General features: G+C 34.9%; 1 protein-coding gene across 1 annotated transcript; it reads left to right on the top strand.

The window, feature by feature from the left end:
• The first annotated feature begins 96 nt into the window (after nt 1-96).
• VWC2L (von Willebrand factor C domain containing 2 like) lies at nt 97-25,859 on the top strand. The gene is made up of 3 exons (XM_006745639.3): nt 97-1,161; nt 3,468-3,937; nt 25,181-25,859. Exons 2-3 carry the CDS (start codon nt 3,548-3,550, stop codon nt 25,328-25,330), a joined length of 540 nt encoding a protein of 179 aa, XP_006745702.2. The 5' UTR covers nt 97-1,161; nt 3,468-3,547; the 3' UTR covers nt 25,331-25,859.
• The last annotated feature ends 242 nt before the right edge of the window (nt 25,860-26,101 follow it).

Below are 26,101 nucleotides of genomic sequence, written 5' to 3'. Positions count from 1 at the left end.
CTAGATGAATTACAGGAGATTGATTTTGAATGTTAGAGAACAAACTGCAGGAGAACAGGGCTACTTTTTTTTTTTTTTTAATCAAATCCAAGCTGCAGGAAGACCTGAAGTTTAATCATGTAGCATGGAGAAAGTCTTTCTGCAACCAAAGGGTCAAATAGAATCGGGGAGCATGTATGTTCACAGATTCTTTGACAATGATTATGCTTTATCTATTAATAATAATCAAGACTGCAGTTGGCTTAAATCTAAATGCAATGCTCTTCCAGAACTTTCATCTCTGCAGCCCATCTAAGAATGCATAATTACAATGTTTTGTATTTTTTATTGTAATTTCAATGTCAATAAGTATCTCGTGTGTAAAATGTCTTTCCCACTCCTAATGCATGCATCGGCTGTATAAAGTGCGACTGCCTTAGAGAACACTCTAGCCTCGTCTAAAGAAGCAGCTCCGGATTTCGACCGAGCTGGTCTCAGAAGCCAGTTGTTGGCGCTGTCCGTGGTGCTGAGGAATTCCCGGCTGCCGGCGAATGAGCTCCAAATCAGCAGTCTGCAAACTGCTCTCAGTGATGCAGAAACCCAGCTAAAGTTGCTCCTTTCCTTCACGCCCACAGTTAGTATTTTCTGGTGTGTAAGAGGGGATTCAAGCAACATATTGTGGATGATGCTGATGGTACTGCCAGCGGAGTGGGCTTTAAGCTACAGCATGCTATTGCTGTTTGCGATCCTCAGAGCCTAGCCAAATCACCTCTACTGCCGTACCAAACACTGTGTAAGTGAACTCATGTGTGGAGGAGGCGTAATCAGCCGGTAAATTTCATAGAAGGATCTGAGAAAATGCTAAAAATAAGTTCAACATGATTCTGCTACTGGGGTCTGGATTTCTACAGGACCAGCATTGCTTTTTGCTTTGAATTCTGAAGACAGGTCCAAAGCATATTTCTTATGTGTGTCTGCTGTGTTTCTCTCTGGAAGGGCGGGAGACTGCTTCTTGACTGTGTTTTGAAATGGGAGGTAGAGAGAATGGATTACCTTTAATTCATGCCTGAAAATGTGTTCTTTGGATAATTAAGAGGAACTGCTTTCCTAAAACATACCTGATCTTTTAGTTTATATTGGTCTATGACTCCCACCACCACCATTAACCTCCAGAGTGATTAGGTAAGTGTATCTTATGACATGAGTTATGTTTGTTTTCTCAAAGAAACAGATGCAGTCATTTTAAATCATATGTAGCAATATGGGGAGGGGGGGAAAGTTTAGCTGGAAAGTGATCCTCAGTTTAGCAATGTTTGCTTACTTATTAAAAATCTTCAGATAAACATTTTATTTCATTTATCTAATATTCTCTTATAGAGTGTTTTTAACTACACTAGAGCAGCTCAATTATGAAAAGGGATTTTTTAATAGCCTAAGAACTTTGTTATATTAAAAAGAAAACCTTGTTTTCTCCATGCAGATTTAAAAATGTATTTCATATAATAAAAGCATATTTAAGGTTTATATAAAGTGCACATTACACCCTTATTTTTACCTTTAAGTTTACATTTACCACAACCCAATATATTAATGCCTACCTGTAGCTTGCACAGAGATCAATTTCTGTCTATGTCCTTTTGAAGCAGAATGATATGTGTATTTTATGTGGCTTATCTTGCATGTATTGGCAGACACTACTGGAATATTATAAGGAAGCACAATAGCTTCCTTTCTTCCGAGATAAACTTTCTAAATATGTGAGAGATGTATAAATGCATGGCTTAATCAGTAAAAATATATTTATGCTTTTTTCGGAAGATTCTGTTATGTTTGTGGCCTCTGTAGTAATTTAAGAGAAAAAAATGCTTTGTCAAAGGGAGCTTCCAGCTTCTCAAGTAGAATTATAGGTTTGCATTTGTTTTTGTTCTGTCATGACTCATTATTTTTGACATATTTTAAAATAAATCTATCTCTTTTATCATTACCTACCCAAAAGGAATTCTAATATCATAGAGCAGTTTTCTCTTAAAGGAGGGAATAAATATACTACCTTCCATTTTATGATTACTTTGCATAAGATAATTTGCATATCTTACTTAAAATGCAAAAATAATAGTTGATGAAGTGTCCTTATGCCATCTTTATCTTATTTTTGAATTATCACCTGTATATGTTGTACTGAAAAGAGATGATTTATCATTACTCATTATATTCTGAAAATATACCAACAAATAACATTTTTAAATTATCTGAAAATGTCCTATATACAGTCTTAGCAATATTGGCATAAAGCCAATAGCATTTAAATAGTCAAATGAACTATCTGACAACACTTTTTCTTATCTATTACTCTCTAAAGTCACAGTTTCCCCAGAGCCTTTGTATGAGTTAGTCACTCTAAACATTTAAATAAGAGCCCACTACCAATACTCCACACCAAGCACTAACACTAAATGAAGCTTATAAGAGTCAATGTCACCAAATTAATCAGGCATATTTTCTGTGAATGGCAACACCACATTATTATTTTAAGGAATTTCAATAAGCAGTTTTATATTGACATTTTTTGCAAATTGACTAAATGCAAATATGTTTGGGATGTCAAAAGAATGGTATATTCTCAAGACAATGTGAATTGTACAGATTTTATATTGAAGTAATTAATTCAAATAGTATTCCATGAATACTAGATTCAAGTTGCCATTAAAAAAAAAATCACAGGTACATCTTTCCTGCCCACTAGGAGCTTACTTCCTGAGTAAAATAAAGTTGTGGGCAATGATACAAATAAATTTATTTTTAATAAATCCTTTTCAATATATGGAGTTCTCTTGTACTATTTATTAAATTTTTCTCTTATTCACTGTGAAATGGTTTTTCTTCCTAGCTATGTTTCAAAATCCAGATTTATGTTTTCTGAAACAAGTAACCCATTTGACACCATTGTTGTTCTCCAGTTATGGGAGTGAAGAAGTAGGAAGGCCTTTATACTAGCTCATCTCATTTATAATTTATATTCAACTATTGGTCTCTTCCCTTTCTTTTAGAAGTAGATGTTTTCTCACTAATCTCCTAGTTTTTATACAGATAATTATAGCATATACATTCTATCACTGACTAGTGATAAACAAGAGAGAATGTGAATTCAAACATTCTTGAGCCATTTGTAACTACTTGTAAATCACCTTTTGAGGCTCAGTAAAACCACTTCTTACAATTTAAACAAAGCCAGACCTTTGAAATTCAGAAGATAAATTGGAGCTTAAGATTCCTGAGTGAAATAAAGGACAAATTTTAATGCATATATTGCCAAGAACAAACTCTCCAAACTTCATAATGAAATGTAGATAGTTGCATGAACTTAGTTTATTTAAGGTCTTAGCGTCTTCCAGATAGATCCTAGATAAACAGATTAAGAACATGGGCTTACATAAATCCATATTATCTTTATATATGTCAAATTGTTCTTTTTAAATATTTATTTTCAGCCTACCCCTCTTGTATTCCCATGGAAGGAGCTGATTATATTTAATATTAGGAGCACATCCAGAAGCCTTTGAGGAGGGGGATGGCTCTTCATATTCATGAAGCTTGCATACTTCTGTTGGTCATCCTTGGATTGGTCACCTCTGCTGCCATCAGTCATGAAGACTATCCTGCTGATGAAGGTGACCAGACCTCCAGTAATGACAATCTGATCTTTGATGACTATCGAGGGAAAGGGTGTGTGGATGACAGCGGCTTTGTATACAAGTTGGGAGAACGATTTTTCCCAGGGCATTCCAACTGTCCATGTGTCTGTGCTCTGGATGGACCTGTTTGTGATCAGCCAGAATGTCCTAAAATTCACCCAAAGTGTACTAAAGTGGAACACAATGGATGCTGTCCTGAGTGCAAAGAAGTGAAAAACTTTTGTGAATATCATGGGAAAAATTACAAAATCTTGGAGGAATTTAAGGTATGAGTTACCCTCCATATTTATTGAATACTAACTTTTCACACCACATACTTAGTAGATTACTACATTAAAATTAAAGTTGGAAAAACTTATTTTTTAAATTTCCCTTACTTTACATTATGATTCCAATTAGCCTAAGTACCACTGTGGTCAACAAATAACCAATTGGCTTATTGATTAATATCTTTAAGTTTTCACAATAATCTCTTCCTTCAGAAGTATTTTGGGCATGCTTAACACTTTTTTTGCTCCTAATTATTTCTTCTGTATTATTACAAAATATGTTTTCTGAGGGAAATAATTTTTTGTAGGCTATGTGTTTATTTAAATTTAATGTTTAAATATTGTGAGGGGTTTTTTTATGTGTGTGTGGCTTATTAGACTGTATTTTGAGTCATTTAACTATAGTCTAGCATTATATTTAGTGTGTGGAAATGCAAATACCACTGGGATACACCTCTGATCTGTGATCTATATATTAAGAATATGCATTGGGCCTACTTGTTGTAGAGCACCATCCCCATTCTCTTCTCTGCTCATTAGATTTTTTTGCTTGCAGGACCCCAAAAAGAACTAAATTTTTGTCATAGTCCATTGTCAAAGGTAGTAAAAAAAAAAAAAAAGACTATTTTTTCCAGCGTCCATAGTATTTCATAGTCGTTCTTTTACGCCTGTGTCATATTTTTAAGTAATTTGGAGTTCATTTTTGTCTCTTTTCTCAAATGGCTAGTTTTAATTAGGATGTCCTACAAGCCAGATCTGAACCCTGAAAGTATAAATTATTATATCAAAATGTTCTCCCTGAATGTAATGGCAGTTTGTGCCTTGGAGTATCTGTCATACTGATGGCTTGATATGAAAGATTTTCATTTCATCTAACCAAGTTCTGTGAAAGGTGCTCAGAACCTTATAAGCAAAAGAAGATATAGACAGTTTTCAGTGTGACTGAAAGAAGAATGTTCCGTTATTAGCACTAATCCAACTTCCTTCTTTACAATAGTCAAATGCTGGAAGAAAATATGTGGGAAAAAAAGGTTTAAACTGATCATGATCAGAGTATTTTATGTATTGGCATTTCATTGCATTTGGTTCATTCCAGGTTATGGGTTCAAACCAGTTGTAATCTACCCAAGAATACCCAATCACTTTAACTAGATTCCTTAGGACATGAAGGGAATTTTAATAATTATCGTATTCAACTTTCTTACACATAAATGTCATTCTAGACTTTTCTTTTTCATGTATTAGCATACTTTGTTGCACAATATTGAGAAGTAAAAGGCTTGAAAGTCTAGTAAAATTATCATTATTTATATCAAATAATAGTTAACAGTATAGTACATTTATTAACAGCTTTATGGTCTCTAAAATATTGGATATATTTTGACATTAGCTATTCTCACTTTTAGAGTAATCAAAGTAAATGCAAGTACTCAACACAATTTGATTCTAGACATGGTTCTAGAATCATGTCACTCTCCTCTCTAACATGCATACTTATTGAGAATAGAGTGCAAAGAGACACTGTAGAATAGCCTTACCCAAGCAAAAAAGTACATTGAATAAAATTTCTGAGATTTATATAATTTGGTCATCAAATTTAATAAATAAGAGACTGATTATTTGAATTTAGTTAACTCACTACTAAAAATGCTACAGTTTTTCCTCTATTAGATTTTTATTACAAAGGTAATATCTATTTCACCATGTCAAACAGTAAGAGATATATAAAGAAAAAGTTAATACTTTGCTCTAATTATATGTCCCTGCTATAGTCAATATACAACGCATTGACATGCATAACTTTTCCACCTGTCTATGCCATGAGATTTTTAAAATGTGATTTTCAAAAAAAAGGATTGAAAGAAAACAGTTGCCACTTTTTCACAAGGATTTAGGATTATAAGACCTATAGAGATTATCTTGGGCAAGCTCATAACAATGAAGAACCAGGTCCAAGAAAGTTTGTTACTTGTCCAAAATTGTCAGGTTATTTAACCTGCCTCTAAATACTGCCATTCTAACAACCTCTAAGAGAACTTGGGCTCAGGAGTCAGATAGATATGGATTCAAATCCCAAGTTTATCATGTAGATGTAATATTTTGAAAGGACTCCTTAAGTGTTTGAGCCACGGTGGCATTGGCTATAAAATGGCCATCATAATAATTACTTTTCTTGGGAGGAGATATTAGAAAGAGTTAATGAGATAATTTATGAAAAAAATAGCAGCCTTGTGATGATTGGTACACCACAGATATTGACTAAATAGTTGTTGCCTTCCTCCTAAACTCTAATGTCCAGAGATTTACACTAAGTTCATAATTCCTTTATGTCCTCACCTACATCTTATAATGGAAGTTCATCTTTAAAAGTCACTCAGTTGAAAATTCCAGTACTTTTTATGAATGTTCTACTTATCTATGTGAACTATATATATCTAAGTAAATATCAGTCATAATATCATCTTGATTCTCTTCCAATTTAGCTTGCAAGAGACAAGTAACTAATTTCAAAAGATATATGGAACTTTCACATAATTATCTTGGCATGTTATTAAGAAGGTTTTATATATTTTTACATATAATATATTCATCCAACAAACATTTTGGGACTATTTGGTGTACAAGATACTGTAGATGTATGTACACTGGAAAATAAGATACCTAGAAGGCAAAATCTCCACTCACAAGGAAGGAAAGAACAATATGGAAAGAGAATAGAGGGAAAAAGCAGTTTAAAGTAAAGTATGTGATTGTGAAGCTCAACACTAAGGCACTGTGGTGTCAGAAGCATATCAACATGGTGTGAGGTTTGGTTAAACAAACCTCCTTTTTCTTCAGCATGATCAAAGTTGAGCCTGTTCTTAAGAAAGTAATTCAGATTGATCTGGATAGATTAAAATTCCAAAGAGGAATTCTTGAGCAAGATCAGAGATTAGTATGAAATCTGCAAAGAGAGGAGGGAGATGGGGATAACAGGAAGCTGGATGTTGCTAAAAGGCTCTTATAATAAGAGAGGGGTAAATTTGTACATATGTTTTGGAGAGTAGAGAGAAGAACTTGAATACCAGGCCAAAATATTTAAATTCAGTCTAAAGAATAACAAGGGATTAAATGCAGGTTTTACATAGAGATGACCTAGTTAAATGTGTTTTCTGAACAAGATTACCTTGTAGCCAAGTTTAGAATTGAATAGAGGTGAAGAAATTAATGGCTGAGGAGGTAGGGCTGTTGCAGAAAAAAGAGAATGAGATGACCAGCATGCATGAGGATAAAAACAGGGGAGTCTTCACAATAAAAATCTAAATTCCCTATTATAGTCTCAATTCTACTCCTTGACTTCTCCAAGTATCCAAACTCTTAAGTGATTTCTCTTCCCTGCATGTTTGCAATGCTGTCTTACACTTTTTCACCATCGCATACCTGTGTAAGTCTTACTAGACTATTTCAAAACCCCATTTAAATCTCACCTCAACTGGAAAGCCCTATTCTATGCTGCATCCTGGGCTGGGTCTCACACCTTTCCTCTGTTCCCACAGCATGTTACACACACCATTATAAACAGGAACAGAAATCATAGCCAGATACTATCAAGACCTTTATGTGTATTACAACTTATTTCATTTCATAATAGCACTATGATGATAATACTTTAATTAGCACTGTTTTAAAGATAAGAAAACTGAAGCACCAAAGTGTAAGGTAGCTTGTCCAACATCACACAGCTCTACAGTAGAACTAAGATTCGTATCTAGGCAGCTTGACTGCAGAATCTAAGCTCTTCACCACTTCTACTGCCTTGATCACACTGCAATAACAGAATGTGAAACCACCTGTCTCTCCCACTGGACAGTGAACTCTTTGAGGCTAGGGACAGTGTTTTCTCCTGTTCCCAACCCCAGTACCATGTGAACCACATAACAGCCATTCAATACATTTTTGATGAATGACTTAAGGGTCAGATCTTAATTAAACCCACAGAATAAAAAAGCTAGAGTTCCTTTAAAATGCCTTAGTTTCTTCTTGTTTATGTGTTGATCTCTTCCTTTTAATTAAAGAAGCACTCAAAGTTCAGGCAAAGAGTATCTTTGGATCCTTAAAGATGACACATACTGCTCATTTCCATCTTGCTTTCTCCTCCTCCTCATTACCCCTTCCTAACCAAGGCTCATCTTGGATTTCATCTCCACACCAGTGTTACAATGACCACCCAGTGGGTTAAAACAGTTGCTATGTCTCACTTATATAGTTGCAAAACATATGTCCCTTAATCTTTTCTGATCACTATATTCAAATGTAAATTGATCCACATGTGTCGACTGATGGGAAGAATGTTATTTGTAAAGATTTTTTTCAACATTTACTGATTCAAGCTTTGAAAATGGATTTTTCTCTACTCTTTTTGAAAACTAAATTTTTCAGTGTTCTGGTAATATTGTATTAAGATAAAGGTCACTGTATAGTAGGTTCTCTCATCTTTCTTTTATATATACCCAGGCAAAATGACACCGGAACCTACTTTTTAAGACATAAGGAGCATAAATAATAAATTATAATAGCATTTACTACAAAAAAAAGTTGATTGGAAACATAGACTCTATCAGCTTTGGCTTGGTAGTTAACTATCTCATGCTGTGTTTCCCAAAGGGAGAAATAATTTATTTTGCTCAGTATTTTTATAACTCTCACTCAGAAAGAATTAGCCTTTTTGGATTTTTTTAATACTTTGAAACTTACACTGATTCAGTTTAGGTCAGACACTGAAGGTTATACTATATGCAGCTTAAAGAGCCTTTGCATAGCCTGTCACATTTTAAAGTGATTTTCTGTAGGCAACACCCAGTGTCCCTAATTCAGGATTTGGATTTGCCCACGACCTGTCTTTACTCTTGTGGGCACTGGCCTTTGTGCTTTTCCCCCTCTAAGCCAAAATAGTTGATCAGGTGGCTGATCTTTATTTTTAAAAGATTCAGTATTCTGAATCATGTGCTCATGCTACATATTTTCTATGTATGTGGTCATTTAAAAAAAAAACATGTTTTCATGCTGGGGTAAGCTGCCTAGTTTTTGCCTTAGAATTTATATTTAATATTTAAATCTTGAAGAAAGCAGCAAAGTGGACAGAAAAATAATCACTTGTAGTATTTTGCCAAATCATCATACCCTATAACAAATGTCAATGCCAGTTAAGGTTTAGGATTGACTTGCCTTCAATGGGTATATTCGCAGGAAGACAGGCTTTCCAGCTTTCTCACTAATCTGTGCCCCCAACAGGAATGTCCAATATGGTAATATTAAATCTGTGAAAGTGTTTGGGTAGAAAGGATTATTGAATTTAGGTCTTTGTGATCTGTTTGATATTGGTTTGTTTTTAAATGGAGAAAGAATGAAAGGCAACATGTACCAGGAACTAATGATCAAATATATGAAAGAACAGGAAAAAATGGAAGCTGTGAAGAAATCCCAATTGAGGGACTGAGTTAACACTTTACAGAAACACAATTCACTGCATCCCACCCACCCTCTGCCATTGCATCAGTTTCATGAAAGGCATAGAAACTAAGATTTCTGTGCTAAGCAAAGGGGTACAGAATGCATCTTTCCAGAGGTGTGAAGGTTTTATTTATTGTAATAACAGAGAAATAAGTAGATTTTGAGAATATGAGTGGGACTTTTTAAAGATTTTTTCCAAGAGAGGGTTTACAAATTCTCTACAAATGGTTAAAGGGGTCACCAGGGGCATTTGTAAGAATCCATCCAAAGAAAGTCCTAGAAAACACCGTAATTTCATACATCAAAGATAAGTGAGGATCATTGCTGGGAAGTTGAGAAGACTAATTCCAGTAAGTGTTGACTTTGCAAAATACAGTTTCTGTTTTGCAGAGTATGTTGTGATTTTTAATGTTAAAATTGCCTTTCAATGAATTCAGGAATGGCTTCTCCTTTCAAGTTGCTACAAAATAACAAAAATTAAGTAATGCTACTCAGTAATGCCTTTTGCTCATCTGAGGGTCAGCCCCAGCATGAAGAACAAAGTGGCTATTCCCCATGGGGAATTCCCATCTTTGTAAGCAACTGTGGAACTTGTACTTAATTTGTATAATCTCTGACCAATTTCAGAGATTAGAAGTCAATTTTGTTAAAACTTAAATTTATAAAGTTCCTCTCACCTTTCTCATTATTTTTATATTGTTCTCAGTTGGCATTTTTTAACTCTATAGAACTGCACTAAAAGGGAGCAGATCAGATTTTTAAAATAATTTGTTTTTTCAAAAGCTTGGGATAATTGGGAATGAACCTCTTCTTTCAACACCTTTAACATGAGGGAGTAGAATTGGAAGAATAAATGGCTTCCAAGTTAACCCCTGAATGGGATAAAATGGTCTGTTTCTAGTCATAAAAAATCTCTTGCTTTAAATTTTAAGAGAATTAATGGTCAGCTAGCCCTTTGGTTAGCTGTATGTAGGGATAGTTTTTCATGCTCACCCACTGATATTTATTGCTGTCCTTCATATTGCAAGATGCAGCTGTTAATGGTGATAACTGTGTGATAAGTATGACTACAGAGATTTGTGACTGGGCCTCTGTGCTCAGTGCAGAGGGGGTGATCAGTGTTTGATTTGCAGCCACATCTGAGATTTGCGGAGCTTGTCACTGTTAGTGATTACCTCAGACTTGAGGTCAGCCATCAGCTGTTTATAGACATTGCTGCCCACTCCTTACTCTCCAACAGTGTAAGAAAATGAAACTGAAAAGAAAGACCTGGTAGTCTCCCTCTCAAACTTTCACTCCAATTGTACAGGACTTTGGATACGTTTGAAATTTGCCTGTTTTTAATGGTGGCTTTACTCACCGAAATACATAATCAGTCAGTGGTATGATATTAGCAAGCATAATTTTTTCTATTTTTTCACATCTTATTTCATAACTCAGGTCTATGTATTTTATGCTAATTGTGTAGATTATTCTAACATACATAATCTCAATGGAAATTGTTCCATACATGCAGCGATTTGAGTGTGTGTGTGTGTGTGTGTGTGTGTGTGTGTGTGTGAAAGAAATTTGAGGGACCAGGAATGTTCTTACTTGAAGAAAATCTTACTTTAAGATTAGGTAAATCCTTTGTTTCTACTCCTCCTTATTCACCCTGACCATATTTTTGCTTAGTTTTGTTTTCCTACAACTTGATTTATACATCAGCGTGTTTAATGAAGGGCAACACAAGAAAAACTTATTGGTTTATCTTTTTAGTTATACTTTGACAACATTTCCAGGAAGAGCTTGAAACAAATAACTAAGAGATGGTTTGAAGTGATCAGTAGGTTGGCTTATTAGGTTGGCTTATCCAGGGCATCCTTCTCAAAAATAGCCATTATTAATTGGAGACTGGCTTATTTTAGAGTCTGTACTTTGGACTTTTATCATCACTGCTGATTAGCATCAGTAATTTCATTCGAACACACTGTTCTTTGTGGATCCCCTTGCCTCCAGCCTGCTGTATAGCATATCACAATAAAGCCTTCTTTGCAAGGATTTAATGACATCATGAAAAGAGTGAATAAAGTACTAAAGTAACAAGAAAAATCATTTATCCCTTAAAAAAGTTTTCAGATGATATTATTTTATGCCTGTAGAAAGTTATCTAAAGTGGAAAGAAGTCCTCTGAACCTAACTTTAATTTTTTCCCCCATGTGTGATGTGACCATAAACAAAACTCAAATACTTTTATTTGTTCTAACTATAGGATAGATACAATGATGTCATCATATATGTCTTACAAGAAATTAATAACATCGAGAACTTGAAAATTATAGTATTACATATCAGTTTGTAACTTAATTCTACCTGCTCAAAGTTTTGTTGTGCTTTTTTTTTTTTTTAATTAGTTTAATATTGACCTTGACTACCATTGTTACTTCTTGGCATGAGGCCAGACTTCTAGTATATGAGTTTGCATGTATTCTTCTATTTATAAAGGCAAGCATTATGGTTTCTTTTTTGTAATTCAGATCCTTGCTACTTTTAAGACTTGACCATAGAATTTTAGATTTGAAAAAAACTTTGAAATTATTTTGTCTAATGTCCTTATTTTACAGATGATAAACAAAGGCCAAATGAAACTTACTGAAAAGACCATAATGACATAGCTCATTATTTGCAAAAATAGTATTAATACATTGCTGTCCCGTGGTTTTTTTCACATTTTACTATCTTCAGTTTTAACAAGAAAATGTCACTCATTTGCATCTTCCTTTGCAATAAATCTGTTGGATGCAGATTTATTTCAGCTAATTGTCTATAGAAATGTGATATCAGGACCTATCACCATGACAACCCAGAGTTACAAGTAGACAAGAACAATAAAATATTGGCATATCTAAAATCAGTCTCTGACATAGATAGAGTACAATTTACAAAAAAGAATCTAAGTTTGCAAAGGCTCTGTTAAAAAAGGGATCCTTTGTCTAAATATGAAAAATCCTATAATTAAACCAAGTAATATAGGCCAAAATAAAATAAAATCCCATTAGATTAACAATACCTATTTATTTTCATGGATACTACTTTATACTAGGAAGTAACAAAGGAACTAAATTAGCTGTTCTTGCCATGTATTTGGTGATTTTAGGAACTGAGGATTCATGTTCTTGATGTCACTCTGCAAGCACCTGCCTCTCATGATAGGACAGGAATGAAATGTGAAAAATGGATGAGGTATAAAAAATCTCTAGTTCCATGGCATTAGAACAAAGGAATATCCCTAAATTGGCATATGATCAGTATTATCTCAGGAAAGAATGTTTCAGAAATTCAGATTCCTTGATCTCCCTAATTCTGATTGAAATTATTTAAATTTATGTGTTTCTAAAGTTTCCCAGATTATTCTAATGATCAGCTAGATCTGGGAATCACTGTCATGATGCATTTTCCAGACTCTTTTCTAGGGAACACCAGCACTCTGTAATATTCTTAGGAAGGATTTCTGATTTCTTTTCATGATCAAGTAAATCTGAGAAATGATGTATCCTTTAATGGCTCTTAGAAATGTGGAGTGTACATTAGTATATTGACACTCCTTGAGCATTTTTAAAAGGTTTGTTTGAGAGTCAGTATGTATTATTCAACAGCTATGAACTTGACAGGGAGGTGAAAACTGGATTTTAGAGTAGGCTCTACCACTTACCAGCCAAGTGACCTAGGTGTACATTAGTTTACCTCTGTAGGTTTTAGTGTACACACCTCTCGAAGAGAGATAATAGTAGAAACTACTTGGCATACAATAAGGGATTCATAAAAGCTACCTGACATTTTTACTACTATTACCACTAAGCTGTATACAGGATTTCACAAATTTATGTGACAGAAGAAAACTTTTTTTCCTCAGAACATCTACTAACATCTTAAAGTTCATAAGAGTTTAATGAAACACAGTTTAAGAAATACTTTACTAATGATTCAACATACCCTAATTTCTTTAACTCTTATGGGCAGTTAATAATAAAAATCTGTATGTCTCAGCTTAGGTTTATTTTATGGCTCTTTTTAAAGTTCCCAACATTGAAATTAATATGACTGTTCATGGTAATTAATTTGTGTTGCATAAAACAATTTAATTTAAAAATTAGTTCTTCATCATCATCATGCCAGTTACATATAACCAAAACTCTAAGAGATTGACAAACTATCATCCATGAGCCAAGTCCAGCTATCTGCTTTTGTAAGTAGAGTCTTATTGAAAAACAGCTATGCTTATTCATCTCTGTATTGTCTATGGTGGATTTTAGGCTGCAGTGAAGAGCTGAGTAGTTTCCCCAGAGACCATAGGATTCACATGGGTCAAAAGTATTTACTATCAGCACAGAAAAAGTGCTGAAAAAGTTTGCCAACCCCTGATCTATGATAAAGTTATTCTTCCCTTATTATTCTTTCAAACTGTGTTGTCAACATATCTTTCTAATCTGCATTCTTGAAGGTTAAACATTCTTTGGATACTGATAGATCTATAGGTCCAGCTTCACTTGAAGGTGGTCTCAAGTATTTCTTTTCACATATGTAACTTTTAAAAAGCATTAGATTCGCCTATTTTAATTGTTGTTATACATACCTAACAACAATATTAAGCCATATATCTCTTTGCACACTTGCCTTCAATCAGTACAGCTTTGTTCTTTGCATTGATGAATAATAATTTAATAACTTCCCCCTAAGAATTCTCAGATGAGACAGATAAGCAAAGATGATAAAAATTTCCATTAGGTTTGCTCTACCTTGTGCTCTCTTTTAATAGTGTGACAAGTCAAGTAGGTATTTTTAATTTGATGTAATATAATAAATATCTTTCATGTTATAATAATAAATGAAAATATGTATACTGTCTGCTCACTTAGGTATTCAGTTCATTCTTATAACTTTTCAAGTCAACTCACACAATCCATAGTTTGATTCATTAAATATTTGAAATATCACTGTCATGTGGAAAAGTGGTAGGTTTCGTGGGGTTGTACCAAAATATGTCAGACATAAATCTGACCCTCAAAATGCTCCTAGTCTACCAAAAGGAATAATACAGGTACCACTAATAGCAGGGGACCTGTGATGACTGAACTAGGAACTCATATGAAGAAAAGGGGAATTCAGTCTGGAGGACTTAAGATATCTTAAGAGTGGGGATTTCAGCACACCGAAAATATTTCAGACAAAACTGGAACATTGGCAAAAGTAAGTACAAAGCACAGGCAGAGAAAAATTAGTTAACCCCATGAATTAAGCCAGGGCATAAGGTATAGAGGAAACAAAACATGAGAGATCAGATTGAGAAGGGGACATGGGTCCAGCTCACAATGTGAATGCCATGCCAGGTCAAGGAGTTTTGGTCAAAGCCCGGGCTGAGCGGGGAGCCACTAAGGGGCTCAGATCTGGAAGTGACACAACCAGATCTGTGCCTGAGGCAAACATCAAATAATAGCTGACAATTTTACAAAATATTTTGCATCTGTGTTCCCTCAAGAATTATTTAGTTCCAAGATATTTTTATTCTCATTTTCTAAATGAGAAGGAAGGGCTTCGGACTAACTCTGGTGTTCTTCTCATTATACCTGACCAGCTTCCACAAGTTCACTAAGGACGTTTGCAAGATATGGTTGAGATGGCTTCATTTTCACGAGTCTACATGCCCTATATTCTTCTATAGGTGTTCAATTATAACTCTGAAATATTTCATATTAAATCCTATATCCTCCTGGTGGAAATGTATACATGCTAAGATGAGGAAAATTCTTTCCCTGCATCATGTTTTACAGGGCTCAATTTCTTTCATTTTAAAAACTCCCATTGCCATGAAGAGGTATGAATCTAAGAAAGAAAAAAAAAAAAAGAAGTATGAATCTAAGGCACTGTCCTATCCATTAAAAATTAATAACAGCTGCATTCTGAATGCAGTGAGAATTGCCCAGGAATATTTTTTGCAAATTGAGAGTTTTTTCTAAATCTTTACATCAGTGAAATACAAATTTAAAAAAAACAACAACAACAAACCATGGATTTTGTTAATGAGTTTTGGAGTCTTAGAAATACCATAGTCATCACAAAAACTTCCAGTGGTTACCAAATTAAGTCATTTTTCTTTATTATGAGAGAACAGCCCCAGGTCTCTGGAACTCCATTTATTTTCACTGCATATTTGTTTTATTTCCCATTCCTAAATATGACAGGGGAAAAATATTAAAAGTATTCAGCCTAACTTTAATTTTCCCCCAACGTTAAAAATAAAATCCTACTAAAATAGCAAACCTTTGACTGCTGAGATTTAGAAAGCTTCATTAGGGAGAAAAAGGACAATCACAGAGAATCTTCCTTTTGTTAATGAGACTCTAGGACATTCACATCAAAGCTAGAACATACCTATATCAAGATTCAAAAAAAAAAATGTGAGCTAAAGTTACCCTATAAAATATCTGTTTGGGCCAAGAATTTGATTAAAGATTGAAGTTTCATCTCTGTAAAAAAGAATCTAATTAGCTATCTAAAAATGTTGCCCAATGTCATCCTCATCTAACCATAATATGAGTGCGTACATTGCTACATTTTAGAGATGCAGCCCAAATTGCTTTTAAAACTCTAAAAGATATATTCTTTACAAATTCAATATTTCATATAATTCATAATGGAAATGATCATTTCATAATTTCATAAAAATAATTTATAATCAATATATACCATTGAGAAATACTTGGCCATTGAAAATGGATGAAGAGAAATAAAAAAAATAAGTAAATAAACACTGGTCAAGTTCAAACCTAGGATGACAATGAGGATCTTTTAACCAATGCTACATAGTTTATATATTACATAATTTCCTTTTAGTCTCCTAAGAATCCAGTGGCAAAATTAGAGTCCTATTAATATTATCTTGTCATTACCTCCACCTTACAAATGAGAAAACCCGGGTTCAAGCGATTTAAGATAAAACAACAGTCTTTGATGGCAGGATTTGAGCTCCAAATGTGCTCATTCTACATTGTCATATGGCCAAATTGCATTGAGCAATAGCACTAGCCATCTATTTTTTTATTTTTTGAGAGAAAGAGTGAGAAGGGGAGGGGCAGAGGAAGAGAGAGAATCAGGGTGTGGAGCCTGACTCAGGGCACAATCCCACCACCCTGAGATCATGACCTGAGCCAAAATCAATAGACATTCAACTGACTGAGCTACCCAAGAGCCCCAGCACTAGCCATTTTTACACACAGTTTCAAAATTGTGACTGCTTCTGCTGAGCCTTACATCCAAAAAATACATACCAAAGTCAAAAGGCTTATCAAGACATTACTCGGTCAAGATTTTTTTAATTAAAATATACTTTCATTTTATTGCCCATAAGCCATCTCAACATATTTTTGTGGAATGAGGTAAGCTATGAATTAAGCATCAAATAATGAAATATAAAATTCAAAAGGAAATTGCTGTTTGGACTTAAAATTGGAAATTAACATATTTTAATATTAGCACTTATAAAATACTTCACTACATTAATTTTTAATTACTACCTCTTCATAACATATAAAAGTACAATGTTGCCAGCAAATGGAAAAGGAAGAAAAGACTTCAACTTTTAGTAAATTTTTGCCCAGAGAAATCCTGAGACGATGGCAGAGAGAGACTTCTGAACTAACAATCTGATTGGCACTCCCAATACAAATGGATTTGGCGGTTGCAGGCCTAGAACTTTCACCTCCTACACCCTGAAGAGCCATGAGTCCAGTGACATCCATGCAAGGCACCTCCTTTCAGTGTTTCTCATAGAATAGAACTGATTCTTTCAGGTTGTAGAATTCTAACGGTGATGTATTCTCCCCCACGCACACATGGCCCTGTTTTAATGCTACTGTAGATGACTGGCTTTTAACTGATATCAACAATCTGTTCTTTTTGGTGTCGACAGGAAAGTTTTGAAGCTATACAGTTGCTCATTTTTTTTCTTATTGCATAAATAGGTGATAAGTAGAGCATCCTTAGCATGGAGATATAGAGGCTCTAGACAAAATATTCTGTTCACCGTCAAGGGCCTTTTTTTTTGGTACCAAAGCCCAAAGTCAATCCAGCTTATCAGTGAAGGGCTAAAGGCTGCTGCTTTCCTAAGCTATTCATGCAACAATAGGTGTGACACTTTATCAAAATCTTTACTTCATTGTGAATCCTCTAGCCTTCATCTATACCTTTGGGTTCTCCTTTGAAGACTGTAGTGACCACTAAAGCATCCTTTCTTTTTTTCTTAAATCCATGCTGGTATTTCCTTAATAAGTATGTTTTGCCTATTTAAAAAAAAATACATCTGTGACTGCAACTAAAGAAAGATATTTTTGCTTACATTCTCCTTATCTATAGTTTATTTTTCCATATGCTATTCTTCATATTTCAGAAAAAGCTGCATTTTATTATCATGAAATTCCTTGAAAATATTCAGGAAAAAATTGGTTCTATATAACATCACTTTATTAGAATAGACAGTATATAATTGTAGAGGTGCCTGCTCTTGAAAAATATTTTTAAACAGTTTTTTTAGGAAAAAATATTTTTTAAAGATTTATTTGAGGAGGGGGAAGGGCAGAGGGAGAGAGAAACTTAAGCAGACTCCGTGCTGAGCATGGAGCCTGAAGCAGAGCTTAATCCTACAACCCTGAGATCACAACCTGAGCCAAAACCAAGAGTGGGATGCTTAACTAACTGCCACCCAGGCACCCCTAGGAAAAAATATTTTTAAAGAAAAAAAATCAATATGATCTCACTGTTGTGTTGCAATTATAATGGTAAATTTCAAGACTGAGTGAACTTTTTTTGTACTTGATAATTAATAATTTTAGATTGGGTATTTCAACTGCTTTACAATATCCTTGTGTTATACATTAGGCTTAGAATAAATACAAATAAAAATAGATTAACTCCAATAATTCTGTCCTCCATTGTAATAATACCATCAGTTATTTTTATAAAAAATCATTTGTTTTACAAAATCAAAATTTATTTCTATAGATATCTTAGCTCCTCTTCTAGATTGGCATTTGTTAAGGGCAGGCTAGATATATAGTTCATCTTGGTATACTTTATATACCTTATCTTATATATAATACAAATCTAATAGAGTCAATAAATAATTTTTAAATTCACATATCTTATTTCTGAATCTGAGTTTATTATATTTACATGAGCAAAGCTATGTGGACTCTTTACAATCACCTGGATAAAAATGTTTATTTTCAAGAAACATAAAGTGGTTAACACCCAAGAAATAATATTCCAGAATGTATTATCAAAATACCAACTTCTCAGACAAAGCCAGAACACCTATTATTTAACTTATTACTCAAATGATAACATCATACACATTTGCTGACAAACTGAGGTTGTTACTTAAAAAAAAATCTACACATCCGGTTTTTTTTTTTAAGATTTTATTTACTTATGTGAGAGAGAGAGCCTGAAAGAGAGAGAGATCATGAGCAGGGTGGAGGGACAGAGGGAGAAGCAAACTCCCCACTGAGCATGAAGGCCTATGTGGGACTCGATCCCAGGACTCTGGGATCATGACCTGAGCCAAAGGCAGACACTTAATCGACTGAACCACCCAGGTGCCTTATGCATCTGGTTTTCTATTTGCTTCAGTAGTATTAAAATTCTTAAAGAAATTCCAACTCTGTTCATAATTTGATAAGACTTACCACCTCAGTGTTTCAAATGTGCTCCAACCAATAGGGCAGATCACTGAAGAGGTCACTACAGTCCCATTTGATGCAGGACACTGAGAAGCATTTTAATCAGTGATGCAATGGTTTTACTTTCAGAGGATTGTGAATTTTGTTTAAAATCCATTGGCTCTATTGATTAGTAGGTGACATCTGCCACATGCAAATTACTAGCTACAGGAGTGGCAGTGGATGTTAAATACTGTTGTACTCTGTAATTTAATGTATATTTTAATGAAGTGAACAGTGAGATTCCTGACAGGCATCAGCAACTTTGAAATAGTCTTCCAAATTTCTCATACACTTTGAAAGTAATGAGATTTGTTCCATAAAGTGATAAAATTTATGCCATAAATTATCTCTAAAAGAAGAATGCATCTTAAAGCAGTATCTTTTCCTTGGTAGAGATCAAATTTTAAATAGTTGTTAATGGGAAGTTTTTAGAAAAACAATCTGAGCTATATTCTCTTTGATAATTTTTGCCAAAATTATCAAAGGAATGGAGCACCGTATGGTATGTGAAGCTTAATATCACTTGGTCAGAAGGAAAGCCATTGATACAGTAGTTAGTGTGCTAAAACTTGGCACTTAGAATATATCCTATCCATGCATGTATCCATTGCTTCTGTTTCGACAATGCTCACGGAAGGCTTTCTAGGAATCAAGCTTTATTCCTCAGAATATTCAGAATGTGTTTTGTTGGACTTTGTAATCTAACTCATCCCTTAGGAAAATGGGCTTGTTTAAAATCAGGATTGTTGTGTATTGTTTTCCTGAAAAATAGTTCATAATATACTATAATCATTTTGTTTAAGAAGCAACCATTAAACTTAACACACATTATAAAATGAGACTAGCTTTTTCTCAGGCCTTTTAGGAATTCCTCTGCATGTATTCTTACCCTAAATTTAGTTATGATGGTATTTGCTAGTGCAATAAGTCTGTAATTATCTATTGCGAGAAAGTCTAGTCAATGGAGTGCTTGAAGATTGATTTAACTGGTGATCCACACAGTGGATATAGTGAATTTCAAATTGCCTTTAGAGAGTGAGTTTATGTTCACTGTCATAATTTTGGAACCCAAATACTTATTTCATGACTCAGTCAGAAACCTTTCCCCACAAAGTGCCCTTTATAATATTTAAATAAAATACAAATGTCTTACTGAATCAGAATCTTACCCCATGCATGATGAACATAAATGAACCTGCCCAGAGGTATGGTTTAACAAACAAGAAAAGATAGATTACGCATAAATGATTATGCATATGTTAACAAATATTTATTGAGTGTCTATTATGGGCTAAGATATCTTCTTGGTTCTGAGAGTACAGCAATGATCAATATACTACAAGAAGCTTATAATCCGTAGGGAAGGCAGATAAAAATAAACAAACATATAATCAAACCAGTAAAATAACCTCATGCATTGATGAGAGCTCTGAATGGGCAATGTGAGGGAGAGAGATATGATGGAAAGATATTCAGGGAAGACCTCCCTAGAGAAAGGGTATTTGAGTTGTTATTTAGATGCTGAGACATCAGAAAAAGAAAATGGGTTTGTTTCTTTTCTTTTCTCTTTTCTTTTCTTTTCTTTTCCCTGGGTGATTTATAATGGTCATTTTAACCATCCATAATTAGTCTTTATCTAGAGGCTTCTTATAACAAATTTTCTTCAGTGTGTTTCTGACATAATTAATTCTACTGGTACACAAATCCTCCCTCCAAGCCCCCAACAAACCAAGCCCTATAAAACTTTACTGCAACCACCTCTGTAATCAGATCCCACTTTGAACAAGAAAAATAACCTAAATATTCCTTTAAATCTAGTCTTATGCTATAGTCCAATTTTATACTTTTTAAATTTTTTTCAGAAAGCCATCAATAAGTATGCAAATGAATGATAACATAGTATTATTTCTTACACAGTTTATGTGCTTCACAATAACTCTGTGAGACTGGTAATACTGTCCCATTTTATAGATTAAGAAACTAAAGCACAGAAAGGTGATCTCATTTTCCCAAGATTCACACCTAGTGATAAAGCATCTGAGACTAGAACTCAAGTATTAAGTCTACAGAGAAGTTTCTTCTAACCAGGATATTACAGCCACCCAAACAAAACCAACTAAATGAAATTTTTTTTTCTAATTTTCCAAGTTCAGAGTTTCTCAGCTTGTAAGAATTCTGTTACCTTAAACTTCACTGAATTGAAAGTAAACTGAACACTGCTCTGCACCTTGTCACTTTGAGGTTTGAATTTGGGTAACAAATCTGATAGGCTGTGACTATTTCCTTGTGGATGCTCTATAAACAATGTCAGGAACGGCCTCCACATAAATAATGATGCCACATGATATTGTTATATAGACCAAACATCCAGGCTTTCGTCAGATATGAAAAGTAAGTCTCAGTGTATTCAGAGTACAAAATAAATGTGCATTTACCACAAATATTTTAAAAATTCTCTGCAACCAGTCTGCAATAACATGTTCTCATAATCCTATGTCGACTCTTAGTGATGACTACATTTGCTTCCAAATTCTCACAAACAGCATATTTGACAATTTTCCTGGAGTTACTCAGTTATTCTAGTAAGCTAAGTTACTAGATCTCAGGCTACTTTCTGCATTTTAAAAAATCATGGAGCATTCTGTTGTTCCCAGGGTTCTGGTATCTCCCATCCAATTCTCTAAGAATTCTCAAAAATCACAGACAGTGGCATTGGGATTTCAGCCTCAAGGTCTTCAGAAGTTAACCATTGAAAAAATGATATGTATTGCCATACTTCCATTTTAATACAAAGGAGAAAAATTGGGATTCTTAGTCACTTAAACCAGAATTTAAAAAAGAACCCCCTTCTACTCTATTATAAAATAATTTTATATAATTATATGTATATATACATATATATATACACATACACACACACACATATATATATATACACATATATATATGTAGTAGGAAACCCCTTTGAAATTTGGGGGCAGCTGGGACAGCATTTGAATTTGCCATGCAAATATATTCAGTGATAGCAGGAACTACAGATAAAATGCATGGTTTCTACTTAAACAGAGTGCCACATTAGATATTCAAAACCCCTAAGCAGAAGGTGTACAGAATGGGGGTGGAGCACACATGGAGATTGAGGATAAGAAGAAACGGACTGAAACAGGTTTGAAAACAAAACAAAACAACTTAAGGAAAACAAAAGAGGAAATGACACATTTGTGACAAGAGATTCTGGGCCAGGAAGGGTGTGACATATGAATAAAGTCATGGTCAGAGGAGGACTCAAGGACAATGTCACTCAGCGGCTAGGGTGACATTCTTACTTTCCGAGTTTATGTTTCTCATTATGCAAGATCCCTTCAAAGATCAGGTGTACTTTTATCACCAAGGCTTGTAGTCCTAGCTCTTCCTCAGAACACTTCTCAGAATTCCAGTGCACACACATCCAGTCTCCACTGGCTTCCCACAGATGCCCCTGGGTCCTTACTGGACCATTATCTGTTTGTGCTTCTCCCAGATACCCATGAGTATAGTTACCAGGCTAAAGATGCCAACGCTCCCAAGAACGTGAGCCTCGTGGCGACGTAACTTCAACCTACTATACTTTCCTTACTAATTTACATTTGCAGAAGGTTAAAAAGCTCTATGGCTCCATGATAATCTCTTTATGCACTAAATACCCTAGTGAAATTCTCTTTCTTAGCAGAGGTACATATCTTCCATAAATCAATTATTCAGTTCCTAATGGCTATTCCTCTGGATCTGGTGTGCATGGAGAAGGGTAGAAAGCACTGGAAAATTAACTATTCCAATGGGAGTACCCAGAATAGTGATTCTTGCTCTCACTGGCAGTATGGTATAGCAGGTCTGCTGCCTGGGTTCAAATCCTGCCTCTATCTTAACCTGCAGGAGTGGGGAAGTTATTGACCCTCTCTCAGCCTATGTCCTCATCTGTGGGATGGAGATAATAACAAATCTTCCTTCATAGCGTTATTATGAGAAATAAGTTGATATAGGTAAATTGTTTGACATGATATCCAGTAGTTAATCATGTCAAAAAATATTGTTTGAATCAGAATGATGTCTTTATCAGTTGGGACTCTAATAGTCCAATAAATCTTTCTCAAAGGCCACAGTTACTTTGAGGTAAACATTTTGCATTGGAAAATTTAGGGGCTCTTGGGGATTTTTAATGCCAGAATCAGTCCACTAGAGTTGTACAGATCAGCCCCTCCTTCAGCAAGAAAGGAACCAGCAAGAACAAAGAGTCACAGCTGTGGGAGGGCAGGGTGTGGAAGTGAGATTAGTGGTTCCTACTTTCTCTCATATTAGCAATAAATGCAGGCCAAGTCCTTGCTGTACTTCAGAAGGCCATGCAAAAATACTTCTTTGCAATTAATCAAGGAAAGGGGGACATCTTCGGATCATTTTGCTTGGAGATTTAAGATAACACAATGGGGTTTGAAAAATAAGGAACAGGAGAGCAGCAAGAATTTTCCTTTCTCACAGTATTTCTCACATTTTCTCCAACAAATAATGAGCTGTAGTATCAAATCTTTTCCTTAGTTTACTGAGATTATTCAGCAGAGTAACTTCAGGAAAATCCCAGCCCTTAAGATGATCCAACAGATTCCGTTGAGATACTTAACCCATTTTACCACACAGTAAAGAGCTTAACTGTACCCTTCAATAAATTTATTGACCATGTTAAGAAATAGCAATACTTTCTGACAGATTCTGTCTAATTCTCTTATTCCCACTAAATTTGAAAGTAAAATAATTGAAAGCCAGACTATCATTCTTTAAGCAAAAGGCAAAGGTAAAATTAATTTGAAAATAATTCGTTGAAAGATGTTCACCCCCACGGACTACCTGAGTCAAGAAACATTGATATTATCCAAATAGTCAGGTTCAAGAAGAAATAAGAGCTGACATGGACATTAGCCACTGAGACAAAAGCAGAGAGCTTTAATTAACACAGTTTGCAAGAGAGGAAATATAGCCCTGTGGCACAGGACAAGAGGCAGAATTTTCTCAGAACAAATGGCATGATTTGAGAAATATAGACCTGTATAACTTCCAAGACCTCCAACTTTTTATTCCAGAATTCCAAGCCTCTGTTTCATGAGAAAGGAGAGCTAGAACTTGAGAACTTGAGAAAGTCACAGAGTGGTCACTGCTTGAAATGATTTGTGGTATTAGGCAGTTTCTAGAAAAGAAACAGAAAATCTCAAACTCACTCATGGCTGGTAAGTACTGTTGAGTCAAAAATTGTTTTCTGCCCTTTTTTCCCCCCTCTAAATTAATCACTTTTCAATTCCATTTTTAGAGTCTTTGACTCTTAAGTAGTGGCTTTTTAAGTCAATCATTTCAGTTCATTCATAACAGCAAGCAGGCAAGATGAAAGTTATTCACTAAATCTTTCAAGAGGCAGTACCTGGGTGTTTGGATCCCAAATGCAATCTCTTCTAAAATTCATATTGGAAAAAAAGCCATTTAGAGTCTAGGTTAGCTTGGAAAAGAGTTCCTACAAAGGGTAAGGATGTCCATTTACCATTTTCTTTTTTCTCAGTAATCTTTGTCTTTCTTGGGGGGAAAAAAAGTGACAAATGGCAAAAACTTATTTCACATGGTCCAGTATCATTCCTGTTTACCAGAGGAAGGCAGAGCAATCAGTACATCTGGAAACCAAACCAGGAGGTGACATACTAGTTGTCCAAACATTTCTTTGGAAAGTAGGAATATAAGTCATAGGAAGAGTCATTCCAGTGTGCTCCAATTGCTCACGGCAACCTGAGTGGCACACGGCGACCCACTGTGGCTTGGATTTCCAGGTTGCTTTCCATTGGGGAAGAATGAATCATACACGTGGTAAATGGAGTTAATACAGTAAAGCCAATATAAACACTGATGTTTTATCTTCTGACAGCATATGAATGTGCAAAGCATTAAGTTATAGGAGAAAAGGGGCTAATTTTAGATTTGTTCCTAGCCCTCTCCATGTGAATGGTGTCGCTGTGAGCCCAGCAATGAAGTTCACTGTGTTGTAGCAGACTGCGCAGTTCCTGAGTGTGTCAACCCAGTCTATGAACCAGAACAATGTTGTCCTGTCTGCAAAAATGGTAAGACCATACTGCATTAGCTTTCCAAGAGGGGTTAGTGCGAACTGCAAATATTTCACCACTGCCCACCATTCGATGCAAGAGCCCTCTAAGATCTGCCTGGGGTTCTTCATTATGGGCATGGCAAATTTATATTTTTATCCCACCTTAACATGAAAATAAACCAGCAATGGGTGCATCATGAAGCTTTCCATCTGGGGAATTAAATCTCTTATAAGCTGACTTTGTTGTGATCCCTATTATTTACTGTTGATTTATAGGGAGGATATTGGAAAGAACACAGAACCACCTTTTTGTAATGACTTAATTTCTCTCTTGGGGAGGCTATGAAGCAGTTCACCCCATTTCATGGTGCATAACCCAGGAGAGAGAGTAGGGTAAGTGCCAGGTATTTTGCTTTGGGCTTAGAGAAAACTTTAGATTTAAAGTTAAATTATTAAAGAAATACAGAATTCAATCATTAATGCACTTAAGTTGAAGTAAGAAAGACTAGAAGATTTAGGGCTTTTATTCTAGGTTTTTATTACACTGGAATCTTACTCTCATAGTAATTAGACAGCTGAGAGCTTAGTTTATAAGATTATGGGTTCTTTTTTGGCCCTAAGGAATAGAGAGGTTGAAATGCCTACAGTACGCTGATCATACTGGTCACTCAAAATCAAGGTGATGCCACAGAGAAGACAATCCAATGCCACAGACCCAGGACAGCATATCAGCAAAGCTAGTATCATGTTCTTCCTACTAGTCATGTACTACCAAAAAAATAATGCTATGCTAGCTAACAATCCACA

Source organism: Leptonychotes weddellii, chromosome 3 (genome assembly GCF_054177405.1).
Source record: "Leptonychotes weddellii isolate Sample4059 chromosome 3, ASM5417740v2, whole genome shotgun sequence".
Taxonomy (NCBI): domain Eukaryota; kingdom Metazoa; phylum Chordata; class Mammalia; order Carnivora; family Phocidae; genus Leptonychotes; species Leptonychotes weddellii.
The sequence above is the reverse complement of the archived record's forward strand: the minus strand, read 5'-3'. Positions and strand labels throughout refer to the sequence as shown.

What these genes read in the sequence shown, in the direction of transcription:
- VWC2L (XM_006745639.3), top strand. Translation starts at nt 3,548, where the DNA reads ATGGCTCTTCATATTCATGAAGCTTGCATACTTCTGTTGGTCATCCTT. An exon ending in AAATCTTGGAGGAATTTAAG is followed by an intron (nt 3,938 to 25,180) that starts GTATGAGTTACC and finishes ATTTGTTCCTAG; the next exon opens with CCCTCTCCATGTGAATGGTG.